The 12558-nt window shown below is 31.5% G+C and overlaps 1 protein-coding gene across 4 annotated transcripts in view; it reads left to right on the top strand.

Moving 5' to 3' along the window:
• The window catches only part of LOC128199961 (supervillin), an 85550-nt gene that overhangs the window by 41969 nt on the left and 31023 nt on the right, over nucleotides 1–12558 (top strand). For all 4 annotated transcript variants that reach the window (XM_052898982.1, XM_052898981.1, XM_052898979.1 and 1 more), the window contains 2 exons: nucleotides 1238–1309; nucleotides 5316–5427. In XM_052898982.1, coding sequence (XP_052754942.1) covers nucleotides 1278–1309; nucleotides 5316–5427 — 144 coding nt within the window. In that variant the 5' untranslated portion in view covers nucleotides 1238–1277. The remainder of the gene's footprint in view (nucleotides 1–1237; nucleotides 1310–5315; nucleotides 5428–12558) is intronic.

Below are 12558 nucleotides of genomic sequence, written 5' to 3'. Positions count from 1 at the left end.
TTGTTTGTCTAATATATTATTCATCTTAATAATATTTAATTGTTTTAAAACCAATCTCTAACATAAAAAAAATATAAATAATAACAAAATAGAAATATATTCAATAAGCTTTTTTTATAAAGAAATGTCTCTATTACTCTGAAGTATAAATTAATTTTATATTCACGTATTTTCTATGATGAACTTTACAGTTCACGTAAAGTTGAATGTGATAACCCGAGAGACAATATTTATTTACACATTGCATAAATCACAGTGGTATAGTGATAAGATAAAAGTGTATATTTGTTTTAAAGATGTTTAATCTCCATGAGTCATCCCTGTTATCTTGAATAAGAATATCACACGAAAATACAGTTTGTAGTTATTATGACTTAATGTAAACAAAAATGTCTTCATATGAATTTAAAAAAAAATCATCGCAGAGCTGTGATGAAATAGAATTATGGGTAGAGTGTTATCGTGTAACCTTTATTGTTATTACAGATGAAAGACATTTTTTTTTAATTTCTAAAACCCAGAATATTATATAGAATATGAATGTTTATATTGTGTGGGGATCGAACCTCAACTACCGGGAGGATGAGACACTGTGTAGTGCTAAACCGCAAAGTTTGTCTTTTTATTTTATTTATATTGTAAACTTATTTAAATATTTATTATTAGATTAATAACACATATCCGCAAAATATTATTTTATAGCAATTTGAAAGAAAACTAGAGAAATAACTTTAATTATTTTGTCCTGGACAAACAATTTTATTATGTATTAATATTAGTATAATGGGGTATCCCATTTAGTCCTTTATTTCATTTATTTTAATATTTTAAATGTGAAATCAGTTTATTTTTGTACTTCTTGGTGTTTAACTGCTTTTTTTTTTATGGGTGAATATGGAATGGTAACCCCTCCTGTGCTAACGGGATGTGAAGGGTGATCGATGAGAATGAAAACAGGCCTGTTAGCCCATCATGACGAATTTACAAGGAATTAACCATGATAGTTTCCAGGGAGAACCGCGAGGAGGTTGATCTGGTTGGGTATATTGCTAGCAATGGGATTCTCAGTCTCCATTACTAACAATCCCTTTCCCCCCGGTGTTTAACTGCTTAACTCGTTATGAAGTTTGGTATATTAGAAAAAGATTATTTGTCCTATTCTAACGAACAAAGTTCAGGTAAAAACAGGTAGAAACTATCATCATAAATTCACGTATGCTTTTCGGATTGTTTGCAGGTTGGGCGGCGGGGTCCAACGGAGCGCGACACATGCCGATATGCCGCACAGAGGGGGCACCATTGCAGAAAGGTACTGTATATATTTTTATTTTTTTATATTTATTAAATATTTTTTCTTATTATTTAATAAATTTTAGAGTATTTAATAAATATGTATATATGGAACATAACGGGCTTAATTATAAAAATTGAAGGAATTATAAATTTTTCCTATATAATACAAGGAAATAACACCACAACAAATAGGTAATAACATTAGTATCGTATATTAATGAAATAATAATTCACACAATTTAACTTGCAGTTATTCTAGACAATGTATATCTATGGTCGGATTCCGTACAAGTCTGTGCAAAGAATTTTATTAATCAACTAAGACGTTTTTAGATCTTTTGAGCCATTGATAACTAAAAATATTTCTATCTATGAATAGAATAATGGAAACAAAAAAATGGTTACCCGGTAGACTTTACCGATTATTACCAGGATGTTGGTATATTTGTCCGTTCGTACCTCTAAAAAAAATTATTTCTTCAAATGACTAACAAATAAGATATTTGTATGTTAAAAAAAGTCGTTATCGTTTTTAAACTCCATTAAGGCTCAAATGATGCATATTTTATCTGTGGGGAATATATCTCACTGTACGCCTTGTGCTTGCACATCACGTGTACATCATGTATATGCCATTTGAGTTTAATTATTTAGTCTTTTAGCCTATGGAAGAAAATATAATGGAAAATATTTGATGGAGTCAAAATGTCCCGCGCAGACTCATGTAATCATTTTATCAGCTTTCTGTCGACTATTTGTCGAACATAAGCCTCCCTCTAGGTATATTTTGCCAGAGGAGTTGCCAGCGGATTGGCAACCACTGTTAGGCTTTGTAGATCTCTTAAGAGGGACACTACTGTCCGCTTCTCGTCTTCCCTTAATCGCCTCTTACGACACCCACGGGAACAGAAGGGGTGGCCTGTTCCATGCCGGGACCACACGAGAAAGTGTGCTTAATAGTCTATTAGGCAATAATAATACTTATGTTTTATATATCTTAAAAATTGTCATATTTATTTATATGCATAATCAATGTAATTAATATTGTAATTTTGTGATTTATATGTGACTTGAGTTAACGTCTTAAAAGTCTAAAAGTTTTAACTTTAATAATAATAAACTCTTTATTGCGCATAATAGAGATGTATACAAGGAGTATTTATACAGAATGTACATATACAAAAGGCGGCCTTATCGCTAAAACCAATCTCTTACAGACAACCTGGGAACCTGAAACTTTATTATATACTGGTCTTTACCTGCGATTTTTTTTTTTTGCGTGACCAGGATTAATTGACTAGCATAATTCTTCTCCATGCCAGATAGTACATTTATGCCAAATGTCGTGACGATTAATCAAACCTTTAACGCGTCAACAGGCAACGAACCAATAAACGAATTTACTCCCTTTACATTTATTGTAATATTAGTAAGGATTATTATTTATACATTCCTTTATGAGTATGTACTTCTGATAACATACTTTTTGTGTTGTAGTAACATCGAGTTTCCTGTAAACGTCAACTATGTCAACCTTTCAAACGTAGTAATACTTAAAAACCGTTAGTATATGAACATTAAATTTTTGTATTTTTTTTTTTTATTAGAAATTAGCTGTGATATGACTAAGGCTTCGTTCAAGGAAACCTCCAATATAAATGATTCCATCGGAATATATTATTATGAAGTTTCATTAAAACTAATAGTGCGTGATCTATTTATGTTGTTAATGTACCAATGCATTTAGTAATATGTATGTTAGCTTATTATTAAGTCTAATAATAGGAAACTAATGGAGCAAAAAGATATACAATCCCGACTCGAAACGACAGGGAATATTGCAAATAAGAGTTTCTTATCTAAGTACATATTTTTTATCGACCCATTTATTCCATCAACAATACTTCCTTTAACAATTGTAATAGTCCATTGGAAATCCTTTGTGAGACTATTTGTTAGTAACGACCACTACGAGTAGTCAGTTGCCTAGATTATTGATACGTATAAAGTACAGATATATTATCCAGGAACCTTCTCATACCGACCTTGTAGGTTACCACTGATTCACTAGTGATAACTCACTATGACAAAATTCTAATGTCTTATAATACTATTTACCGAATTCGTATGAAGTAAGTTGATTCCCACAGAGATATCCATTCTTTATTTTCAAGTGCTGGGAATTTTAGAAAATTTAAAAGTGAAGGCTCGCTATTATTTAAAAGTGATAATTTCGTATTTCATTGATTGTATTATATTGGCCAGTCATTCCCCCTGTATGTATATACATAATGTGAAAATATGTATTTTAAAATATGTAATACAGCATTCGAGAATGCTAAATACTAGGTTTAAAAAAATGTATATGTAACGAAAAAGGTAAGACAATTTAAATTCAGCGATAATATTCATAAAATTAGAAAAAAGTCAAGAAATTTGGAGTGGCCCTTTATGAACCGAACATAAGAGAGAAAAAAGGAAACCCCATTAAAAATAATAAGATAGAAGACAGACATAATTGTGAATATTATGCAGAGCAGAAATTCTCAACATTTTGATAAACCTTTTTAAAATTCCAACATTAAGTAAACCCGAAAAGTTTCCAAGGGGCGGTCACCGCTTAGAGACAAAGTTTAAAACTTATAATGCCTTGTCTTAGTTAAACTTAAGGGGGCAAAATACGAAGTCTTTGTTATGATATAATAAAAAAATAAACTGTAAACCATTTTCAGTTTTAAATGTTTGAACAAGTTAGGACGAGATTCTTAATTCAATATATTCATGTAGGTGTCTGTAGAACAAAATCGTAACCATAAATAATCTTGTTTATGTCCAAAAACATAATATCATATAAATCGACATGATTTTTTTATAAGTTCTTCAGTACACAATGTCTTCTATCTTGAGTTGTAACTAAAAACATTTTACATTATTTAGTCGTTACGCTCTACACCTGGTTGTAATTCTGTTTGGCTCACTGGGTAGTATCCTTCTGTATTCTCGTAAAAGCAAATCGTTCAAATATCGTTATAGTTCAGAAATCATTCGACCTATGTTCTATCCTAAGTAAAATTCAACGATAAAAAATTATTTACGAATAGTATATTGACAATTGAATTGTTTGAAATGATGCCTACAGCCATCTTTTATCTTGGCGCCGCTCGCCATCGACAGGAAATTCAGCCTCACATGCTTGAACCTTCTTTCGCGAACGCTCAGAGTGTAAAATGTATGTGAGTTGTATGTGAGGAGACATAAATAAATATATATTATTATTATAAAATGAGCTCCCTGACAAGGTTTTCCCTCAAAACTTCAGTATGGGGTTCTTCAAAAAGGGTATATTAAGGTTTCTTCAAGGTCGGCAACGCACATGCAGTTACCCCTAGTGTTGCAGGCGTCCATAGGCTACAGTAACAGTTTACCATCATTCGTGTTTCTACCGTGAAGCAGTTGTGTTTGCATGGCTGTGTTTTGGTTTGAAGGGAATGGAGTGAATTTACTGGGTACAGAGGAATAACATCTGAGTCCTCAGGAATGGCAACGCATGAGGGGTATCATGGGCGTAACAGTATACTCTCTTATGTTCATAGTACTGCTCATATCTATAAGCGACGGTTACCACTTTCCATCAGGTGGGCCATCAGCTTGTTTGCCATTCTAAGTTGTATAAAAAGAATGCTTGTTTTCCACCTTTGTAGTATAAAAATAAATATGCTGTTTTCAATGCATTATGTCAATAATTAAAACTATTTACAATAGTGATATCAAATTTATCGCAACAATTTATTATCTTTATTGCGTATTTGCTAAATATAGTATACATGGATATAGACTATAAGATTTTATAAATGTCATGTCTTGCAAGAGAATAGCAATATAGAATGGCAGAGAACTTCAGAATTTAAATTCTTTTATTGTATCAACTATCATAACTTTACAGAATAGTAAGTGATTGTGCAGTCCTTACATAGAATCTATGTAATAATTTATTCAGTCAAAATATTCTGTTTTGTTTACAGGTTGGCAGCTCTGCAGGCAGCCGGCGCGAACGACTGGCGAGCTAGAGTGTGCCACCTCAGCCCCGAGCGAGAAGACACCAAAGCGATAGAACGAGTCAAAAACAAGATCAATGTTAGTACACACTGATTATCATTTTGTCTATCCCTGTTAATTTTCATTATCATTCCTATTGATTAATAATCTATTTAGAAACGTCAAAGAACTGAATAAAGTCTTGTAACGGCCACCAAGATCTACTAAGAATTGAAGTTAGGTGAAAACTAACAACTAATTCAAAAGTAGTAACTAATAAGGATTTTAAAATATTGAATTTGATTAAACATAGACCTGACCAGTAGATAATGACTGAAATGATGATGACGATGAAACATTGAAATTAAATTGGAATAATTAATTAATTTGCTTAATTATTATTATTAATTATTGCATAATTATTGCATTCTTAATCTCCATATGCAACAAAATACAGTTTTCAGATAATTTATCATCACTTGAAATTTTTATTTAAGAAATTGTAACATCTTTTTTAATTTTTTAGATAAACTAACTAAAAATGACGACCGTAATTAAACACAAACAAATACAGGGCATGCCTATGCTTTTTTTGTTCCATGTTTCGTCGAAACACATTTAAGCGTGTCATGTAGAATTAACTAAAAAATATCTAAATACATTAACATTCATACATCACAAACTTTCGCATTTGTTAGGTTCATTTTATTAGGAAGTATGATAATGTAATCATACAATGTATTATGCGACACGTATGCCACTATTTTGTTATTTCTCATCATTTTTATAAATACAGCGAAATTTTATATCAGTTTGATTATGCACAAATTCTTGGAAATATTTTTAATCATTAAATACTTATCAATTGTTATACGTAGAAGCACATATATTATCTTTCTTTAATTGTAATGAGGATTCACAAATGATAATATTAATGTTACTAATTGTTAGTATTTATAATTATATTTAATATTTACTTACAATAATACTTTATTTGATGTTTAAATTATTGTATGGCTCTCCCTTAAGGAATTTACTATAATTATAAAGAGAAGTTGATGTCCCATAACGGAGAATATGTATCCCGAGCGATGTTTATTATTAATGGAGTTTGGTCAAAGGAAATAAGAAAAGTATCCAAAGAGGGACCGTAGAGAAGTCTCCCATTGGATTTATACAAAAAGTTGTAATAGAAAGCAACAGGTTGGGGTATGGTAGTAATATTACTGATTGTGAAAGAATAATACTTGGCAACCGTCAGCAACACATTTGGTACCACAGTATATTATATCTTTACTGCTCCTTATGTCTGTAGACGACGATTACTACTTGTTGCAAAGTGGGCTTTCAGCTTGTTTGTCATTGCAAAATAGCTAAAAAAAATCATTATGGATTTACACCTATTGTTGTACAGTGTATTGTGTAATCCTAAGTGCTCTTTGCGTCTGTTGACAATGATTACCACTGATCATAATATAGGTCTTCAGCTTATCATTTCATGTTGTCTAACCATTCCTAACTTACATTCGTTCATAATATCGTTTGTGAGAATACTGAGCCTCATTAAAAACCATACTTATACTACCTCTATGATTCATCTAAAAAGCGGTATTAAAAAGCTTTCCCCTCATAAAAGAGCTCGTTGAGCTACCTTCTACCGAAGAGTCGAGTACCCACCTTACACTTACACGCCCCGCAGTACACACTTTGCCAGTAAACACAAGTACCTAATAGATGGACTGGCGCCCGCAATGTGTAGAGGGCACTTCAGCTATTGTTGTAGGTCTATTCACCATCTGTCTTGTAGCTCGTATCAAAGTAAAGGCAAAGCGATAAAGACAATTTTTATTTATAGCTATAGCATTTTGAGATAAAATATGTTGATGTATGATATTTTAAAATGTCCGCTATATTTAGTTTTGGAAAGTAGCTGTTTCATACCATTCTCTGCTCCATTCGCAAAAATCTGTAAATCGAAATGTATTACTTTGATTTTAAATGTGCCTTTTTTTTCTCTAACTAAATATCACTAGTTACATAAGCCATATATTATTTTCTCGGACTAATTATAAAATATATATCTATATACAAGATGATACAGAGATGTAGATACAGAAAATCCTTATAGTTCCAATAATCAAAATTGTTAACAAGTATTACAAATTTTTCATCTTGTAGTTTATAAATCTATCGGTTACATACACGGTAAAAAAGATGCATTCAATATAAATACGGTATACTTTTATTCAGTTTGTGTCGCTTTTATCGTGATACTCTTATGCCATAAATGGTTTTTACCTATTATCAGTATGGCGAGGGGCGAAGGGAGATATCTCTTCCTAACACAAGCTTGTGGCCTTGATAATGATTAGGCATCAACCGCGCCCTTCTGTTTTTATCATGTAAATGGCAAAGTTCGAGACCCATTTGATATTATAATATACCGGCGAAAATTTTAAGCCGGCTTAAATTTTAGTTAATTTTGGGATTATCTTAAAAAAAAATACCTATCGCCTGAAGACATGAACGGCACTGTATAGGTTAAAGTTAAAATCGTTAACAGACATTTAAACTGACGGTTAAAAGAATATTACTGGACATTTAATAATGTCAATAATTAATGGGTCAAAAAACGACGAAAAATATTGAATTTCTCATATTAAATGGCGCGTCCAATTCTTTAAAGTTGGTAAATATAGGAGGTACTAATTTTCTTGTCTTTTTTGAATTTATGATTTACAAAATTTCTATCCTAATATTTGCTATAGTATGGGTTGATTCTTAGTTTTATGTACCTATGACTAACGACGTCTATTTCACCCTGGTATACACTACATAATTTATTGAGGCCCACATAGTATTCACGCATTATTCATTCCTGACGGTGGCAAATGGCTTGACTGATTGACTTATGTTTAAATAATAAATGGGACCTCAATGAATACATTAACGGCTGAGAAAATTTTGTTCATATGAACGTTAATTTCTTTTTCATCAGCAAGAAGTATACAAATAACATAACATTCCGTAGATTACAAGTAACATGACATTTCCGCATTATTTCAATTATAATTTAAACGAAAATTATATGGGAGTGGTCATAACACCTCGCGAAATTATTTAACACGCAAATGTAAATAATTAGTAATATTTTATTTTTAGGCGTTGGTTGGAATTTTATAGTGGTTTGAGAGCATTGACATTTAGTCCTCTCTATTTACACCGTCAGATTGTCGAATTTGTTATTTATTTCAATCTTTATTGCACACACATGCATTTAATGCCTTATGTCATTATCTGTCAGCTAATCATTAGGTAGAAAGAAAACTATTTTTATTTCTCATCTAAAGCCTCTAAAGACTGCAACAACATATTTTTCCGTCTAGTAATCTTGCACAGTATACAGCGTTTGGGGGATAAAGGATTATTGATAGCGAGGACTACCGAACTCATTCCTAGCAATATCTGTCCGATCCTCTATACTGTCTTCCCTAGAAACCGTCGTGGTTACTTTATCAAGATGGACTAATTGTTCTGCCTTTACCTTCACCTATCATTTCACAGAGTACCAATAAGGTACTCCGTCAACGTGTACCAATAGCATAGGCGAATTCCATTTTCATCACATTAAAAAAAGCATGTACAGCGTTGTTAACCACCAGCTGCCATGTTAATTGCATCAGTGGTATGTTTCCTCTTTTACTCTAACTGTTACTTACTTCCTCTAATATCAGTTGCTTTTCCTAACAAAGCCTTGGTTAATTAAAACAGACACGATATTAAGCCTCTCTAGAGAAGTGGTAAATTAATCTATCAATAAATATTTTTACGTTAACGTACGCCTGTAAAATAATATTGCTGTCTCTTTTTATCTCATGCACGCGGTACCTGTCAATAGATTTGTTGTAATTTATCTAGATAGGGATTTTTCTTGAAAGATTGCCTATTAAGGTTATATGATGTTTACCTCTTGATTTGTAATATGAAGATACGTAATCCACAGCCAAGCAATCAAGCCTATTGAATACATTCTTCTGTAACCACGCTGATCCAGTATTTACCTTTCAATATGATTTTCTGGTAATTTCCTTGTACTCACTTTTGTTGAGGAGAAATATTTTGAAATTTATGCAAAATTTCATGTTTCAATTTCGATTGTTCATTATTAAGTCAGTCAGTCAAGTTTTCTGTATATATAAAACTTAGAGAATAGTGTAGATGTGACCTGGAAAGTAGTATATATTATATTCAGGCCAAATAAGGGCAGTGCTCGAATAATATCCAATGCAATATCGTGACTGAATGTTACTTAACTCAAGGACGAGTTTTACAACCATAGCGTGCAGGAACAGAATGATTCACTCGGAAATCCCATAAATTAGTTAACTTTGATTTGTTCATGATTTCTGCGGAAATACAATATTTAGAAACCTTATTGATGGTACCTGTGGACTTGATCATTTTCGCTACAATGACCGATTACCATCAGATCAGCTACAGCCCATATCAAGCATACATGCTTGATTGTCACCGTTTGGTATAAAAAAATGCCTTATTAGACAGAATTCAAATTCGGTGACCTTCAGATGAAAGTCAATTTACCCGCGTAGAGCAATATTCTCATTATGTTAACCGCGCACAATCATAATGCACAGCCTGCGTTCTAACATGCATTTTAATAAAATTTGTTCTATGTGACGAATAAAAATGTACCCCAAAGATTATCTATGGAAGCTTTTGCTAATATTTGTAAAAAACAAACAACAGATAGTCGTAGGCCACCCAAACAGAACTATAAAAAACTAGTTGAGTTTTCCTTCTTTTGCATTATCTGTCATATATATTATCCTTAGTAGTCTTTTATGGTATCCTTAAGATGAAAAAGAATAGTAAAACATCATATTTTTGTCACCACACCATTGGTATAAATCAGGATAACCTAATTTACTTTGATGAGAGTCTTTTACATTGTCTGTGATCTCGTTGAAAAAAAAAAAAAATTTTATTGATATAAAGCAGATATGTAAATCGATGACCTGATTGTTAACAAAACGTACAACCGTTCCATACTATAAAGTTTAAATTCAACTACTGAAAGTTAATATGTTTAACATTATAATTAAATACTCGGCTAATGTACACGAACATGGTACATTTCCCTCGACGATAACAAAAGGGTAATCATCCCTAACATTAAAGCAAAGTATAATCCTGCCACACCCCAAATTTTGCACTTTGCAAGTTCCATTGGATTTAATGGCACATTCCTCTAAAATTATTCTTAATTCCGGATCACGTTACATATTTTGATTATTTTACATATTTTATTTTATTGTTACTCGAAAATACTTTTTATTCATTGAATTAATTGATTAATTTGAATGAATAATTTACTTTAAAATAAATAATTCATGTTGATTAATAAAAAAAGGTTAATAATTATTATGAAAGAGCGATTTCTCCTAACAAAAGCTATCTTTAATTAACAGCAGATACCAAACCCTGTAATGCAGCTTGTCTTTGTATGAGGAAATAAATTACTTTACTTCTCTTCAAAGTACTAGCTATAGTACATGAAATTAATTTGAAATATGGAACCTAAGATATTAAGAATTTTCCAAATAAGAAACCGACTTTGGTAATTTCCAGTTTACGATCAATTTAATAGTGGTCTCTAATCATAAAAAGTATTACCAAAATTATGTCGGAGTGGACAATGATGACACGTAACATACAAAAAATATAGTCGAATTGATATTATAACTTCCTTCTTTTCGAAGTTACTTAGCAATGGATCGTTGATCTTACACATAAGAAGTGAAAGATAATATATGTTTAAGCTTCATAATGCTTATGGAATAGAATTCCTTGTTTTGGATCTCGGATGACCAAATAAAGGCTAACAAAAGGCTGTGTCGACAAATCGGGTTCCTAAACCAATATTGGACAAGAGGGTTGCTATCCAGCTTTTGTTCCTGTCGAATTTAGCGTCTGAACATCGCAGTGCACTAATTTACTATTATATTACTATTTGTACTAATGTTTTTATACTTGTGTTTTTTATTTTATTATAAAATTTTGTAAGGTGTACTATATTTTTCTAAAGAATGAGAATAAAATGATGAATGTGCATATTATGTGTAAAATATATCAAAAAGATCTTTCGATACGCTCGAAGCTTCTAAAGTAGTAGTGCTTTAGGCGTCTATTACCTGTCAATCAGTTTTTTAGCGATGCTGACAGTGAAATATCCAGACTATTTATCTGCTAATTATTTTAACTGTCAACATCAAATCAGCTCTTGGATATCATAATATTACTTTGAAAACGGGTTTGAATGTGATATATAAAATTTCAATCAATCCCACTAGTTTTAATTGACATAATTAATAACTTAAATTAAACACTATCTATTTATTCTTTAATTCTTTTTACGGGTTGACGTCAGGCAAGTGGCCGGTCGCAAAACTAAAAACCAAATCTTTTTGTAATATGGATAAAACCATATTATACCGACCCCAAATAATAATTGGGATAAGGGTAGGAACATGATGATTCTTTCTTTCTACTCAAAGGTTTTCTGGAAGAGATTGTTTAGCAATAAGACTGTCTTTTGTACTACACTATACTTATTGAAAATCCTTCAACAAGTACCGTAATATTGGTGCAAAAAAATGTTAAAGTAAGAAATAAATAAAAATTTCATTTTTCCTTCAATTAATTCTCGAGCAGCTGCATCAAATTTCACTGAAACAAAAGTAATTGTAAGCACTGCATACCTGAAGTACCTCATCTCTCTCATTAGTTGCTTCGAAATGTTGGGATGGTAATAAGTTCTACCAAACGTTGTCTAGAGCCCAAGGGATTTGGACAAATTGCCACCTAAGCACCGTGCCGACCTGTCAACCGAGAAATTAAGGAACGTCTTTCTCGTAATTGGAGTGTTAGTAGTTGACCGTGTAGTTAATATAATATAATATAATAATATGGATATAGTAAATATTATTGAAAAGTTTATAAGCAAGTAAGAAAAATCTTGTCTTAAAAATACTAGAAAACTTAGAAAACGTGGCGATAGATGGCGTAAACATAGATACTCGTTAATAGATAGTTAAATTTAAATATAATAGTTAAATTGCAAAGGACAACTTCAGAGGCTAATACTTAGTTGTACACATAGATTTTTTTTTATGTGTGATATTATAAATATATTGATCATTTATGTTTAAA

This window comes from Galleria mellonella, unplaced genomic scaffold (genome assembly GCF_026898425.1).
Source record: "Galleria mellonella isolate WM207_F2 unplaced genomic scaffold, CSIRO_AGI_GalMel_v1 utg55, whole genome shotgun sequence".
Taxonomy (NCBI): Eukaryota; Metazoa; Arthropoda; class Insecta; order Lepidoptera; family Pyralidae; genus Galleria; species Galleria mellonella.
The sequence above is the reverse complement of the archived record's forward strand: the minus strand, read 5'-3'. Positions and strand labels throughout refer to the sequence as shown.